Below are 16,686 nucleotides of genomic sequence, written 5' to 3'. Positions count from 1 at the left end.
TTCACTACATTTCAACGGGTAAGATCTTGTCATACATATAATTTCAAAAAAAAAAAATAGATCCTATATATGCATGGACAAATATTGATCATCCATCCTATCATAAAAGCAATGCTCATATGAATAGGATGAAATAAATCTGTCCAAATGGTAATTTATAGCCTAATAGCTCAATGACATTTAACGTTGGAAAGATACCATATTCCGAGTTATCTTAGAGATGGAGACCTTCTCATGTAAGAAAATATCTGGGACAACTGTACGTAAGAAAATAAAAGAGAGAAAACATGCATTATTGCAATACTGGGCCAACTGGGTGCCGTTATTTTCACGCTCTAATATATTTTCAACAACAATATTAAGAAGATTCAAAGTAAATTCGCTTTAAATTTTCGCATTCGAATTTAAATTTATATTCAGTTTTGTCTGAAAATTTATGTGTTTGTACTCCATGATCCACAACAAAATATGTTTGCGCTCTCTAAGTCCACATGTTTTTTCTCACATAAAAATCGGTACAAAACCTTAAAAATATGGTATTATTATATGATATTTGAGTATTAACTGTTTCAGATCTGATAATAATGTATGATTTTTTATTACCAAACATGTATAACAAAGAATGATATTAATGACACGTTCGTCATTTCGGATCAAAATCGATACAAACCATTGAAAATTATACTAATATATGATATTTGATTATCAACTGTTTGAGCCCTAATATTGATATATGATTTTTGAGTACTCAAATATATGTAGTAAATGTTGATATTAATCAAGTTGTTCCAATTTTATACTTAAAATGTTATCTTTTATATCAATATAAAATATTTATTACTCAACTATAATATATTGGTATCATATTTTCAATATTTTGTAACGTTTTTTATACGAAGGACTAATTTGTTGTTGATATCAATATTTATTATATTTATTTGACTACTCATAAATTATATATTAATACATAATCTGTAACAAATAATACTTAAATATCGTATATTTTTTTGTTTTCGGTGATTTTTGAGTAATTTATTGAAGATTGAAAATAATTTTGTGTTTTTAAAGATTATATATTTAGACATTGGGTAGGTGACAGAATATCGTCCCGCCGTCTATTGGATCATTCCTATGATTTTGGTGACATCATTTGGTTAGAGATCCAACAGCCAACGATATTAGATTTCCATCTCCACAAAATGAACCACGCACGTGATAATTGCCAGGAAAGGACATCCAATGCATTATTGATTTCCTAAGGGGGTTCTCTCTCCTTTAGAGGTTCTTGATCTTAGGTGGGTTTTCTGGGATTGAAAGAAATGGAAGAGGAAGGGATTGAAGAGAGCAGCAGTGTAAAGTTCTCGGGGAGCAGTGTTAGCGGCTTCGGAGGTGGCCGTGCGGAGTCTTTCAAGTGGGTCGATGGGAGTGAAGTAGACTCAGAATCGCCGCCATGGTCATTGATTGGTGGTAGAGAAGATGGAGAAGGATATGGATCTGTGAGGCGAAGGCTGGTCAAGAAGCCCAAAAGGCTTGATTCCTTTGATGTTGAATCAATGGAGATTGCTGGTGCTCATGGCCACCGCAGTAAGGTAAAAATCTCATATTTTTAATATATTCATCTGTATTAGTTTTTGTGATTCAGTGTATTTAAAGCGTGACAATTAGATTTTCTAAACCATTAATGACTAAAGAATCTTTTACTCGAATGGAACGTATGCTATCTTTGTCTGGGGAATGATTGTTCTGCCCCTGTAACTCAATAGCTATTTCTGGTATAATACTACCTGTAAGTTATATAACTGTATATTTCACTACTCTCCGCTAATCAGAATCGTGGATTATATAAAAAGATTTTGGGATCTGATAAATAAAAAATTATCAGTCATCATGTATCCATTTGTTAAAAATGTAAAGAGTATGAGTCAACAACTTCCATGACTTTGAATTTTTGGAGTGATCTCAATATGATATTGGAGAGGAAAGATCATTTATTCAAAAGAATCGAAACTCCTAAGTAGGTTTGGGAGACCTTAATTTGTTTTCAATGAACAACCAATGTTAGCTGTAGGACTAAATTGCTTACCACACTATTTACTGGAAATTTGCTTTCATATGCAAAAAATCATCTATCTTAATCTTGCTTGTTAGTTTTTAGTTCTTTTTACTACTTCTAGTAACCTTGATGGGACTTGAACAACCCAGATATAATTCTCCTTTTAAAAAGAAAACAAATATTTCCTGTTTTTCGTTCTTATTTTTCCTCATTTTACAGAACTGGATTGGAGCATAATATGATCTATATAATATAACAAAAAATTATGATTTGTCCGTCTGTGTATGATAATTTTCCTTGTCCTTATCTGATTTGGATTGGTTAACATAATAGGATGTTTCTTTATGGCAAACTCTTGCATTGGCATTTCAAACTCTTGGTGTCGTGTATGGTGACATGGGTACGAGTCCTCTATACGTCTTTTCTGATGTATTCAGCAAAGTGCGTATAACTTCAGATGTTGATGTCTTGGGGACTTTGTCGTTAGTAATTTACACAATCGCTCTAATCCCTTTATCAAAATACGTTTTCGTGGTTCTGAGAGCGAATGATAATGGGGAAGGTATGATCTATTTGCTTAAAATTTACATCATAGTTTATGTAATAACTCCTCATTGTTCCATGTACAGGAGGAACATTTTCTTTGTATTCATTGATTTGTAGGTATGCAAATGTTAATCTTTTGCCAAATCGTCAAGTGGCCGATGAACATATTTCAAGCTTCAAGCTCAAACTGCCCACTCCAGAACTGGAGAGGGCACTAAATATAAAGGATTTATTGGAACGTAAGGATTATCTGAAGAAACTTCTTTTAATTCTTGTTCTTTTGGGTACATCTATGATTATTGGGGATGGTATTTTGACTCCTGCTATATCAGGTACATGAAAATCCCATTTTCTTATAGCTTCTTATCAAGTGATCAAATTTTGGTTTCATCTCACAGTAATTTTTGTTTTCATATTATTACATCATAATGAAGCTTTTTGTTTTCAGTCATGTCGGCTGTGAGCGGTCTGCAGGGTCGGATACCTGGATTTGGCACGAGTAAGAAAACCTCAATTAATGGATCAATGCAACTCTGTCGTGATTGAATCATTGGTGACACCATGCGGGTTTTTTAAAATATTTTTCTGTTCAATTTTCAAATAATCACCAGCTATAATAGATTGTTTGTGCTTCCACTTGGTAATATCACCTAGTCATAAAAAGAGTCTCAATACTGATTTTTTTCCCTACATTTTCAGATGCTCTTGTTGTTACATCTATAGTTATCCTGGTCGGATTATTTGCCATACAGAGGTTTGGAACTGCTAAAGTGGGATTCGCATTTGCTCCTGCACTTGCGTTATGGTTCTTTAGTCTAGGATCTATCGGAATATACAACATGTTCAAGTATGATATAACAGTTGTGAAGTCAATAAATCCAGCCTACATTTACCTTTTCTTCAAAAAGAATGGCATCCAAGCGTGGTCAGCACTTGGTGGCTGCGTTTTATGCATCACAGGCAAGGTTTTTCGCTCCATTGGTATTTTATCGGTCGTACATCAAATAAATGGGAAATGTCATATGAATATTTGTTCGATACAAGTTTCTGCATGAAATTATATTCTTTTCTAGTAATTTTTTTTAGTATACTCTTTTCTACTAACTGAAACACTACATTTTCAGGTGCAGAAGCAATGTTTGCTGATCTAGGCCATTTCTCTGTGCCGTCTATACAGGTTATTTTTCAGTTATTCTTGTACTAATTAAAAATTTCAAGTTTAACTGGCCAATTTAAGTTAAAAAACTGCCGCAGATTGCTTTCACTGGTGTTGTTTTCCCATGCCTCCTTTTAGCGTACATGGGCCAAGCTGCATATCTTATTAAGCACCCTGATTCAGCTGACCAAATATTTTATGATTCTGTTCCTGGTAAAGTTTTCCTTACGAGGACTTAATCTTTCGTTGTATGATGGTTGTATTTGACCTGCTGTTCTATAATGGTACAGAGAGCCTGTTCTGGCCAGTATTGGTGATAGCCACGATTGCAGCTATAATTGCTAGTCAAGCCATGATATCGGCTTCATTCTCGTGCGTGAAGCAGTCCATGACTCTTGGATGCTTCCCTCGTCTCAAGATCATTCACACTTCAAGAAAACTAATGGGGCAAATTTACATACCTGTCATCAATTATTTTTTGATGGTTATGTGCATTATTGTTGTTGCAGTCTTCCGGAGCACTACAGAAATCGCCAATGCTTACGGTTCATTTTATTTTACTTTATTTTACGTCTTTTCTGTTTATTTAAGAGATGAAACATAAGGTGATAGAGAGGAGGGAAAATTTGCAGGCATTGCTGAAGTTGGTGTGATGATAGTCAGCACGGCCCTAGTGACGCTCGTCATGCTTCTAATATGGCAAACCAACTTGTTTTTTGCTCTGTGTTTCCCGCTTCTATTTGGAACAATCGAGTTAATTTATCTATCTGCGGTTCTGTCCAAGATAAGAGAAGGAGGATGGCTTCCTTTAGTCTTTGCTTCGTTTTTCCTCTGTCTGATGTATATGTGGAATTACGGTAGCGTATTGAAGTACCAGAGTGAGGTTCGTGGCAAGATATCAATGGATTTCATGCACGAGCTCGGGTCCTCTCTCGGGACAGTAAGAGTCCCTGGTATTGGATTACTATACAATGAGCTAGTCCAAGGTATCCCCTCGGTTTTCGGGCGGTTTTTACTCGATCTTCCAGCCATTCACTCTATTATAGTCTTTGTTTGCATCAAGAACGTCCCGATACCCGTTGTCCCTCAAGAAGAAAGGTTTCTTTTTAGAAGGATTTGCCCCAAAGACTACCATATTTTTCGTTGTATTGTAAGATACGGATATAAAGACATAAGGAAAGAAGATCATCACGCATTTGAGCAACTTCTGGTGCAAAGTCTTGAAATTTTTCTGACGAAAGAAGCTCAAGATCTTGCTTTGGAGAGCACCGTCAACGAGGAAGAACTGGACAGCATTTCCGTAGCAGGAAGGGCCGACGATATCCAAGATTTCAATGGGATTGGAGAGCTAAAAGTCCCGTTAATGCGCGAACATAGATTGAAAGAATCAGAGCCCTCGACATCAAGGATACCGTTACCACAATTACCAGCCAGCATCATGTCAGGAGATGAAGATCCTGGCCTCGAGTACGAGCTTTCAGCTCTCAGAGAAGCAACTGATTCTGGATTCACATATTTGCTTGGACATGGAGATGTACGAGCCAAGAAAAACTCATTGTTCCTGAAGAAATTGGTTATAAATTACTTCTACTCGTTCTTGCGGAGGAACTGCCGAGGAGGCGCTGCCACAATGAGAGTGCCTCACATGAATATAATCCAAGTTGGAATGACATATATGGTTTGATCTATGAAATTTGGACTTTGTGTTATGTTCATGTAAACAAAGCGTGATTTATGCTATTATTCACATTTCGAGTCCAATAATTTCTTGGAACTTCTTATCGAAAAAGTAATTTTGGGCCTGGCCCAGCCCAGTTGTATTATTCTATGAAAGGAAATCTGTTAGGACCGCAACTATGTCCGTAAGTCCCGGGAAAAATTTGCAAAATAACTTTCGTCAACTATTTATTTAAGAAAATGACATTCTAACAATACTGTGGTTTGAGACGTTCTAAAGTTCGTAAGCTCAAAATCAATCATACAATAAAGTTTATTTATTATAATAATATAATGAAATTAGGAGAATTTTGTTGACTTAAAGGGTTAACTTTAGCCTTAATTTCATTGATTCATTGAAGATAATCAACGATGAGTGTCGCAACGTTGAAAATGTATGTGTATACGTGTGTGTGTCTATACATATATATTTGAGTATATTTAATTAATGTAATTTATTGAACATTCGACTTAATCTTACCAATATATTAGAGAAAAATTAGAACCAACAAACAAATATAATATAGCAAAAACTTGTGTGAAACGGTCTCACGGGTCGTATTTTGTGAGACGGATCTCTTATTTAGGTCATCCATAAAAAAGTATTACTTTTTATGCTAAGAATATTACTTTTTATTGTGGATATCGGTAGGGCTGACTAGTATCACAGAAAAATATTCGTGAGACCGTCTCATAAGAGACATACTCTTATAATATTAAATGAATTAGAGCTCAATGGATAGGGGTCACGTAGCGTTCAAAAGTTAGGTCATGAAGTAAAGTGAGCTAGTTTTTTAATACTTAGGTGGATATGTTGCAATAGTAATTGTCATCCTTACCTCCCCTAGCTTTTTTTGCACTAATTCCAATTAGGTGTTCAAAATGTCATTTCAATTTTCGATTCTAGTATTGAGCGAAAGATTACACCTATAGGTTTTGTATTATCGGGATAAAATCTACTATACTTGTGCCAATAGACAGCACAAGGGATGAAACACTATATTTATGAATTAATAATACAAAAACCTTGTAAGAAACTGTCATTTTATTATCGGGTTAGGAGATCAATTTAAACGTGATATTTGTCTTGCGATATGTTTTAAAGTGTTTGATTTATAACACCATTTACTAATATTAGTATCTATTGATTTTGATAAAGCGATAAATACACGATCTTATAACTATGTCGAAGTATATGGCTTCCAATTAATTGTGACGGTCAATGTTGAGGAACATTAATCATCCCACTTGAAGAGTGATTGAAACATGAGTCTGAATTGTACAATTACAATATGCTATAATTTTATATATCTATACTATATCTATACTATATTATTAAGTGTGAGGAAATGATAATAACTATCTAGAGAGGACACCATTTTTTTTCTCAATTTTACTTTTATATGATACTAATATTACACTTTTGATTTTAATATTGTGGGTATATATGTGTGATATTTTTAGTCATATATATTTCGTTAAAACTGATTGTTGAAACATAATTACATAACTATAATTGATTTATAAGTGACCAATTGGATTTTGAGTATTAGATCCTATGTTTTTAGAAAATTTTAAATATCTTCCCATTGATAAAATATTTGAAGCCTTACTACCATGTGTGATTGATTATATCTTTATTCTCTTCTTGTAGCTCTTTCAATTTCCACCAACTCTTCTACTCAATAGGCCCACTTTATTAATTAAAAAGTAATGCTATATATCTCAATAATGTATAGTATGGATATTGGGTCCAAATCTATAGGACTCCCATTTTGTGACCTAATCACATTATAACTTGATGCTTTACCTAATTTATACATGTCAATTTAAACCTTTTTACTAAAAGAGTATATATCTTGTGAGACGATCTCACAAATCTTCATCTGTGAGACGGGTCAATCCTACTGATATTCACAATAAAAAGTAATACTCTTAGCATAAAAAGTAATGCTTTTTCATGGATCACTCAAATAAGATATATGTCTCACAAAATACGACATGTGAGACACTCTCACACAAATTTTTGTTTTACCGAAAAATAATTATTTTCCTTTTAGAAAATCCGATAATATAATTCCCACCATCATTATTTTTAATTAAGTTTTTATATTTTAAAAGATACTTTAATATTGATTAATATCATTTTTTTTATATTTTGAATTTCATATAGAAAACTGAATAATTGTCCAATAATTAAAGCTAAGAAACCCTACTATTTTAGGCAAGAATTCCAATTATGCCATTGCCATAAAAGAAGGCTTTCCAAAAGTCTATCTAAGTACGGTTCAAATCAAATACATTGCATTATAATATATTTTTTAAAAAATAAAATTGTACCATTTGATATTCGTAATATTTAAAATTTACAATTCACCGAACTTAGACTTCTCGGAATTGAATTAAGCATATGGATTTTAATTGATGATTATTAGGGTTTTGAGCTAAATTTAAATTGATTCCTTGTTATCAGAAATTTGTAACTTAATACAAAGTTTTGTTCCGTAAAATTCAGATATTCTAAGTGCGTTTGGATATATTATTTAGAATTTGGGATTATTCTAAGTTACACCTGTAGTATTTCTCCTCGTATGATATAGTCAAATGTTAGCTTCTAAATTATCAATATATATATATATCAAATTCTATAAATAAAATAAAAAAGTGAGAAAAACACTCTCGTTGTAACATAGACTGACATTTAGATTTTAAAAAATAGATTGACATTTAGATTTTAAAGAGATTTCAAACTATAGTATATCAAATTCATTAAAGGATTTCAAATTATTTGTTGTAATTTTGAAACCAAATGGATTTCCATACTAATTCTTTTATTATATTTTCAAGTTAAATATTTTTTTATATTAAAATACATTTTATATAAATACCCTAAGCATTTAGTCTTTTTCTTTCACATTCCTATGCTAGTTTGTACCTTTTTCCAGAGTTTTCTACATTTTTCTACCTTTCCCCTTTTTGAGTTGCAGCTTTCTTTTTTTTCGTGCAAGATTCCAATAATTTCTTTTTCCACATAAAGGCGAGGTGAGGGCAGTACCAACCTTTCACTAATTTGTTCCTAATTTTGGAATTGCTTATTATTGAAAAATTAACTATTCATGAAAGTTGGATTGAGGGATTCTTTCTCTTTTTTTTTAAAAAAAAGAAAAATATATGGGATTAGGGTATCTTGTTACAGGGTTATTTGAGTAATGCAACATGTACAACCAATTTTGTACAACAACTCTTACAACACAAAAAGAATTCAAGACAAAAATTCAATTTATCAACCTCTCATGATAATTTCAATGCAAAATCTCACGACATAATAACAAAATTTCACGATTTAATTGTTGTACGGTATTTTTGTTGTATCTTTAGTATTACTCCAGGGTTTTAGTGAGAGATTTGGACTTTATATCATTGAGAATATAAATACATTCTATATTTTCTACATTATATAATATTTGATGCAAACTATTTTGTTGGGTGCAATAATTTTCTTTGTTTGGTAGAGCGATTGAAATGTGGTGCTTGAGATGTTGTGCGGTTTAAAATATTTGAGTTGCACTATTACCACCAGCTATAGCTTTTGGTAAAGCGGTAAACACTTGGTCCTACAATTGGTATCAGATCCAAGGTCATAGGTTCGATTCACATTGATCGCAAGGAGTGAAATTATTAGGAGAGAGATTGTTGGGTACAAGAATTTTCCTTATTTGGTAGAGCGATCGAACCGTGTTGCTTGAGCTACTGTGTGGTTTAGAATATTTGAATTGCTCTGTTACCATCAACTATAATTTTTGGTAAAACTGTAAGCACTCGATCCTACGTATGTTTTTACAACTTATATATGAACATTAATTTGAAAGATTCGGGCTTATCAAACCCCCACCGCACATATGATATTTCCAATTTATCCAACTATAACAAATGTTCCTTGTAACAAGTGTATGATAAATTTGAAAAGTTGTTGGATGAAACGTCGATCATCTTATGTAAAAAGTACACAATACCAATAATTGTATAGGATCCAAATCCTGCTTTTGCACGTACGAGGTCGACATTTACCAAGTTAAACTTATTTATTACGAATAATAAATAAAAAATTCGTTTGACACAAGATATTATGCAAACAAACTATTGCGTTTAATATCTAATTTTGACCGATTAAATGATCAAATCCGGTTTCCGACAATCTTCGGAATAAAAATGGCTACGTTTTCTTTACTAATATATTACGTGTCTCCTTGTCAATCTCTGCTTCCGGACGCGTAACCCTTCCAAGTCGCTAGAAAAGTGAAATTTATTTGTTTATTAATATGTTGTCTTAGTTGGTCAAGAATAATTAATTAATTAGGTCTTTATTTATTTGAGGCTAATTCAAAGATTAAGTTGAAATAAAAAAATGTATATTGATTTTTTATTATCCTTTGTCAGCATTATTTTTATTTATATTATTAATTAGAAAAGAATATAATTCTGTCAAGTAATTTAAAGTTCGTTTGATCTAAGAAAATAATATTAAATGTTACGTTGGCATTCCGCAGCCATTTTTTAAGGAAAATAAGGCTTTCAAGGATTCTTAAAATATATAATCCATAATAATGACGCTATCCACGTAAAATCAATTTATAATATTTAATTAAATATACGATGAATCAAATAATTATTATTGACTTTTATTTATCATTTTCCGGCCATTTTATTTGATTTTATTTTATTTTTCACATAAAATATTGGATATGCCATTGTCATGCTGGTGCAACGGATGAGAAATGATTGTTTACCAAAATTGAAATTTAATATCACATGGACCAAAACTATATGGACAAAATTTATAATTTTTCATTGATTAAATAAATAATTAGAAATATTAAATTTTTTTTCAGACATGAATCATGATTGTCTTCTGATGTTTTTCAACACCAAAATGATTTTTGCACGAATATATTCGTGTTTAAAAAATATATTTGTAAAAAATGTGTGTGGGGGGTGAGCAAGTATTTGTTTCATGTGTTTTAAATGTTGAACTTACAAAAATACTCACGAGTTTATGAATGGAAAAAATGTTTATTCAAATTTCATCAAAGTAGTGTTATTTTAAAAGAGTAGGTATCACGTGAGATCGTCTCACGGATCATAATCTGTGAGACGGGTCAACCCTACCTATATTCACAATAAAAAGTAATACTTTTTTATGGATTATCCAAATAAAGATCCGTCTCACATAATACGACCCGTGAGACCGTCTCACACAAGTTTTTGTCATTTAAAAAAGACACAATTTTTATAAATACAAAAATTCTTGTGAGACTATCACGAGTCAATTTTCTATTTGGGTCACCAATAAAAAATATTGATTTTATTTTAAATATGTACAGAATTGACTCGTATCACATCCGTCTAACAAAAAAAGTTATTAATTTTTTTTTTTTTTGAGGAAAATGCTATTGATTTTATATTTTTAATTTAACCCCCACGGTTTCCTAGATTTCGGAGCACCACGTACAAAAGAGGTAGAAGTCGAACAGTGTGAAATGTGGTGTTTAATTAAAAAGTAAAAAGATGTCATCTAACTTTAACAACGCAAAAATCATTCAGAAAACGAAAGTTGAAGAAATTTCAGAATTGTATAAACTGTAATCGGATCCCACATTCTTACTTACGTCAAGAAACTTATTGGAGATAAAAATTAAACTCTCTTCTTCATTCTAACACGAAAATATTTGAACTCCTTTTGTCTGCTTGCTCTTTCTCTGGAGGTGGTTGAACTGCTATCTGTGTCACATTTTAAGGTACCGTCACAACAATATTGTTCATTTTCTAGGTATATATAATTCGGTGGATGGGTCAGTTTGCATTTTCTTCACATTTCTTTACTGGTGTGAGTCGTTTGGCAGATGGGTTGCGGTTAAATTTTAAATTTTGCAGCTGTAATGGTTTCCTTGGGGTTCTGAGGGTATTTGCAATGGATCCTGAAAGTGGGGTTTATCAGAATTGTGTAAAGGTGAGTTTTTTTTTTTCCACGTAGCTCTATGATTCTTGAATGATGTCTTGTTTTGTTTTCTTTGTTTTTTGATTTTTATTTATTTTTGCTGTGGGAGGATTGCAGAAAGAATCTTGGAGAACAATGATGTCGCTGGCTTACCAGAGTTTAGGTGTCGTGTATGGGGATTTGAGTATCTCACCATTGTATGTGTATAAGAATACTTTTGCCGAAGATATCGAACATTCTGAGACCAATGAAGAAATCTTTGGGGTTCTATCTTTTGTATTTTGGACATTAACTTTGATTCCACTGTTGAAATATGTGTTCGTTGTGCTGAGAGCTGATGATAACGGTGAAGGAGGCACGTTTGCGTTGTATTCACTTTTATGCAGGCATGCCAATGTAAATCCATTGCCTAGTTTCCAGTCCGCAGATGAAGATTTGTGTAGTTACAAGAAGGATATTTCATGCCCTTCACCCTCAACTTTTGGGGCAAGGCTTAAGTCTTCACTCGAAAAACGCAGAGTTTTGCAGAGATTTTTGCTCGTGTTGGCTCTTCTCGGTGCTTCTATGGTGATCGGGGATGGGATTTTGACTCCGGCTGTTTCGGGTATAGTTCTAGTTTGGCTTGAAATTTGTTAAAATTCTTTAGCATTTCTGATTTTTTAAAACTTTGATTGACATGATAATTGTCGCCTGCTGTGCAGTTTTTTCGGCAGTTTCTGGTCTAGGACTTGCAATGGAAAGAGAGCACCACAAATGTAAGATACTCCAAATTTCGCCCCTCGATTGTTCTGACTCAGTGGAGGAACAAGAAAATAGGTGAATGGGAAGAGGGGACAGAACGAAGAAGTAAAGACTTCCAGGACTCAGGGGCCTAACTTTTGTTTTATAGTGTATATATTATTGGGAAAATATACATGTACATGATAAGAAAATGTAGGAGGAAGGGGGCGACTGCTATGCTTCGCCCCTTTTCCTCCGCCACTGCATTCTGATGCTTTTTTTGTGGTTAATTCCAAGTTTGCTATATTTTGAATTTCAAGTAAAGTTTTCCAAAGCATAGCACTAATAATGTCTTGCATTGGATAGAATTTCTGTTTTCCATTTTATGGCAGCAACTAGCAACTATCATCTTATTTCTGTGTGTACAACAGAGTTGAAGTTGTGAGAATAAATAGCTTTAACTGTGTTTGTTGGGCGTGATATATTTATATACATTCAGATATCTATGTTATTTAGTCCAATATCTAATTTCAGTAAATGGGGGGCGTATGAGAGCTGAAATGAGATATTGTGCAAAAGTATGACTTTAATTGGTTAGAGGACTCATGTATACATATAGATTGGTTTCTAAAGAAGGTTGAAGTTTTAGAAATATATGAAGATCAGTGTTACTTGACATCAAGTCTTAATTCAAAAAGCATTTTAGCAGCAGACGAAGAAGTTTTTATCTGATCTCTCAGAATGAAAGCCTATAAACTACATGTATTCTTACATAATTTGCTCTTTCTTTCTAGATGTTTACTTACGTTATTTCAGTATTTTCTTAAATTTATCTCATTTCTACAATACATTATTATTTAGTCTTAAAAACACTGTTGACTCAATTCCTCTGCTACCTGAAATGCAATAATCGTGCAGATGTGGAAATCCCTGTTGCTTGTGCGGTACTAATTGCCTTATTTGCCCTTCAACACTATGGCACTCACAGGGTTGGAATCTTCTTCGCACCTGTGGTCATAACATGGCTTTTGTGCATAAGCTGTATTGGTATTTACAATATTTTCCACTGGAATCCTCATGTTTATCAAGCTCTGTCACCACACTATATGTATACATTTCTAAAGAAAACCCAAGGAGGGGGTTGGATGTCATTGGGAGGAATCCTACTTTGCATAACAGGCAAGGAAAAGTAGATAACGAAATAGTTTATAGTCTTTTTCTTCTAGAGGAATCTCTAATTTTGATTTTTCTAGGTTCGGAAGCAATGTTTGCTGATCTTGGGCACTTTTCCCAGTCATCAATCAAGGTATAGTACTTGTTCTCACCATCGATCATTGGGATCGTAATTGAACTTTGTACTCCTAACTTTGCTTAAACTCTCCGTTCTTGGCATAGTCTCTCTTCTATGCTTTAGCGGTTTTTAATTTAATGTTGAGGTTTATTATTTCTTGTATCAAACTTCTAACGCAAAGTCGCAAAGTGATTTTTTATACACTAAAGCAAAGTGTTTTGATCGAAACTTCAATGAGTGACGGAGTTAATGTTATTTTATCTAACAGACTGAGTCATGAATTTGCAGTTAGCCTTCACATCCATTGTTTATCCATCACTAGTCCTTGCATACATGGGCCAAGCTGCATATCTCTCTAAGCATCATGTAATCGAAAATGATTATCGTATTGGATTTTATGTTTCTGTACCTGGTATGTACCTTAAATCGTCATTCGTTAAATTCAAAGAACATTGGTATTTGCCCTCACTAAATATATCTCGTGTTATTGTGTCAGAGAAACTAAGATGGCCTGTGCTGGTGATTGCTATACTTGCTTCAGTAGTTGGAAGCCAAGCCATTATAACGGGAACTTTCTCCATCATAAAACAGTGCTCCGCCTTTGGGTGCTTCCCTAAAGTTAAAATAGTGCACACCTCGTCAAAAATCCATGGCCAGATATATATTCCTGAGGTCAACTGGATCTTAATGCTGCTATGTTTAGCCGTCACTCTCGGTTTTAGAGACATCAAGAGTTTAGGCAATGCTGCAGGTAGATATTTTATGTTTCCTGAAGATCCAAAGTTAATCTTACTAAAGTTTTATGTTTTCCTTCATGAAGGTTTGGCAGTCATCACCGTAATGTTGGTCACAACGTGTTTGATGTCTCTTGTTATCGTGCTATGCTGGCGCCAAAATGTCGTTCTCGCAGTTTGCTTTGTCTTGTTCTTCGGGACACTCGAGTCCTTGTATTTCTGTGCATCTCTTGTCAAGTTTCTTGATGGAGCATGGGTACCAGTTGCCATTTCATTCATCTTCGTGATTGTGATGTGTGTCTGGCACTATGGTACGCTTAAGAAGTACGAGTATGATGTTGAAAATAAAGTATCTGTTGATTGGCTACTTGAGTTGGGCCCGAGTCTGGGCATCGTACGGGTTAAAGGCATTGGCGTGATACACACGGAACTTGTATCTGGAATACCAGCTATCTTCTCCCATTTTGTCACCAATCTCCCGGCTTTCCACCAGGTGCTAGTTTTTCTCTGTGTAAAATCCATCCCTATTCCCCACGTGAAGCACGAAGAACGGTTTCTTGTGGGGCGTATTGGACCAAGAGAGTACCGTACGTACAGATGCATTGTCCGATATGGTTATCGTGATGCTCATAAAGATGACATACAATTCGAAAACGATCTTGTGTGTTCTATTGCAGAGTACATACGAACCGGGAAGGGGAATTTGAATGAACCAGGCAAAGATTCTTGGAAGCAAAATGAAAAAATGGTTGTAGTTGGAACACTTTCCACTCATGTAGACTCAATTCAGCCACGGGAGGAAAATGGTGCCAATCCCGAAAAAGCTAGCACATCCGAACTCAGGGAAACACAACCCCCACCACCTGTTAAGCCTAGGAAACAAGTCAAGTTTGTCATTCCCGGGAGTCCAGATATGGATAAAGGCGCATATAAAGAGCTTCGTGATTTGATGGAAGCGAGAGAAGCCGGTATAGCTTACATCATGGGACATTCATATGTTAGAACAAAGCAAGGTTCAAGTTGGATGAAGAAGATAGCTATAAATTTTGGGTACGAGTTCTTGAGGAGGAACACTAGAGCATCTACATGTGCATTGAGTGTACCTCATGCCACAACATTAGAAGTGGGAATGATGTATAATATATGATTTTATGGTTTTAGAGAATGCTTTCAAATGGTTTTTTTTTTTTTTTTTTTTTTTGTAAATTTATACAAAATGGATACAGAATTTAGAAAAAATTTAATGGTCAAAGGTTGTCTGAAGGTATTGCAACATTTCTCCCTATAGAGGGTGACTGTGAGATAGATATACTAGGGGCAAAGCTATCCTTGGGCTAGAGTGGGATTCAGTTCCACTCAATTTTTTTAATAAAAAAACAGTAGTTTTGATTTTGAGTATTTTTTTAGGAGTGAGTCTCATGTGCGACCGTTTCACGGATCTTAATCTGTGAGACGGGTCAACCCTACCCATATTCACAATAAAAAGTAATATTTTTGGCATAAAAAATAATATTTTTTCATGAACAACCCAAATAGGAGATCCGTCTCACAAATATGACCCGTGAGACTGTCTCACATAAGTTTTTGCCTTTTTTTAGTTTTACTTTATTTTTGAGTATTTTTTAGTTTTATCTTATTGACCCAAATATGGGAAACTTTTTTAGCTATGAGGAATTTTTAAAAGACAAAAACTTGTGTGAGACGGTCTCGTGGGTCGTATTTGTGAGACGAATCTCTTATTTGGATCACCCATGAAAAAGTATTACTTTTTATGCTAAGAATTATTTTTTATTGTGAGTATGGGTAGGGTTGATCCGTCTCACGGATTATGACCCATGAGACGGTCTCACATGAAACTCACTCTTTTTAAAAACGGTATTCTAGAAATACTAAAATCAAATATGACTTTGGTCGCATTTCTGTCAAAAGGGTAAATGACTTAATATAAGTTAAAATTTCAAATTAGGTTTAAGTTTCAAATATATTTTTAGAACATTTTTACATTAACATACAAATATATTAATTGATTTAATATGAAGTAATTACACATTTTGTTACATTAATTTATATTAATGCTAAAAGTTTATAGAATTTTAAATTTTTAGTATGAATTAATTTTGAGAAAAATAAAGTAAATAACCTTTCAAATTTTTCAAAATTTCGATCTTTATCATAGTATGTGTTATTATATGGTTTATCAATTATTTAAATTTCGAATATAATTGCTTAAATGGTGTATCAAGCTCTTTGCTTCCTATTAATGTTCATATTATTATTTAATATTTGAAAAAATCCAAATCTATGGGTTTAACTGTTTAAGGTTAATATTTTAATAATTAAACAAAAGACAGCATTTTGAGAGAAGTTATGAAACTAACGTATCACGCCAATCGAAAAGGCGTGATTGAAAAAGTCACGCCATCCCCTTGATCGTGACTTGATTTTTTTATATATATAGAAAAAAAGCAAGTTACG

The 16,686-nt window shown here is 33.5% G+C and overlaps 2 protein-coding genes across 4 annotated transcripts; both read left to right on the top strand.

The window, feature by feature from the left end:
* The first annotated feature begins 1,132 nt into the window (after nucleotides 1-1,132).
* Nucleotides 1,133-5,609, top strand: LOC140808427 (putative potassium transporter 12). Its single transcript, XM_073165562.1, has 9 exons — nucleotides 1,133-1,589; nucleotides 2,387-2,615; nucleotides 2,683-2,931; nucleotides 3,048-3,098; nucleotides 3,299-3,559; nucleotides 3,724-3,776; nucleotides 3,854-3,968; nucleotides 4,046-4,300; nucleotides 4,388-5,609. The coding sequence occupies exons 1-9, from the start codon at nucleotides 1,320-1,322 to the stop codon at nucleotides 5,437-5,439; spliced, it is 2,535 nt and encodes an 844-aa protein (XP_073021663.1). The 5' UTR covers nucleotides 1,133-1,319; the 3' UTR covers nucleotides 5,440-5,609.
* A 5,399-nt stretch (nucleotides 5,610-11,008) lies between these two features.
* Nucleotides 11,009-15,529, top strand: LOC140807186 (potassium transporter 6-like). 3 transcript variants are annotated; one of them, XM_073163925.1, is made up of 9 exons: nucleotides 11,009-11,266; nucleotides 11,403-11,478; nucleotides 11,584-12,070; nucleotides 12,168-12,221; nucleotides 13,105-13,365; nucleotides 13,440-13,492; nucleotides 13,766-13,889; nucleotides 13,974-14,228; nucleotides 14,298-15,529. In XM_073163925.1, exons 2-9 carry the CDS (start codon nucleotides 11,440-11,442, stop codon nucleotides 15,356-15,358), a joined length of 2,334 nt encoding a protein of 777 aa, XP_073020026.1. In that variant the 5' UTR covers nucleotides 11,009-11,266; nucleotides 11,403-11,439; the 3' UTR covers nucleotides 15,359-15,529. The 3 variants fall into 3 exon arrangements, with proteins under 3 accessions (XP_073020026.1, XP_073020027.1, XP_073020025.1); XM_073163926.1 differs by having other exon boundaries at nucleotides 11,009-11,298; XM_073163924.1 differs by having other exon boundaries at nucleotides 11,010-11,266; nucleotides 11,372-11,478; nucleotides 14,298-15,528.
* Nucleotides 15,530-16,686: the final 1,157 nt, after the last annotated feature.

Source organism: Primulina eburnea, chromosome 12, assembly GCF_022965805.1.
Source record: "Primulina eburnea isolate SZY01 chromosome 12, ASM2296580v1, whole genome shotgun sequence".
NCBI classification, from domain to species: domain Eukaryota; kingdom Viridiplantae; phylum Streptophyta; class Magnoliopsida; order Lamiales; family Gesneriaceae; genus Primulina; species Primulina eburnea.
Note: the sequence above shows the minus strand (reverse complement) of the source record. Positions and strands in the feature narration are given on the sequence as shown.

Excerpts from the sequence above, each read along its gene's own strand:
- LOC140808427 (XM_073165562.1), top strand. The coding sequence starts at position 1,320 with ATGGAAGAGGAAGGGATTGAAGAGAGCAGCAGTGTAAAGTTCTCGGGG. Across the intron at positions 3,560-3,723 it reads CTGCGTTTTATGCATCACAG|GTGCAGAAGCAATGTTTGCT; the intron begins GCAAGGTTTTTC and ends CTACATTTTCAG. Across the intron at positions 4,301-4,387 it reads AGAAATCGCCAATGCTTACG|GCATTGCTGAAGTTGGTGTG; the intron begins GTTCATTTTATT and ends GAAAATTTGCAG.
- LOC140807186 (XM_073163925.1), top strand. The coding sequence starts at position 11,440 with ATGGATCCTGAAAGTGGGGTTTATCAGAATTGTGTAAAG. Across the intron at positions 13,493-13,765 it reads TTTCCCAGTCATCAATCAAG|TTAGCCTTCACATCCATTGT; the intron begins GTATAGTACTTG and ends ATGAATTTGCAG. Across the intron at positions 14,229-14,297 it reads GAGTTTAGGCAATGCTGCAG|GTTTGGCAGTCATCACCGTA; the intron begins GTAGATATTTTA and ends TCCTTCATGAAG.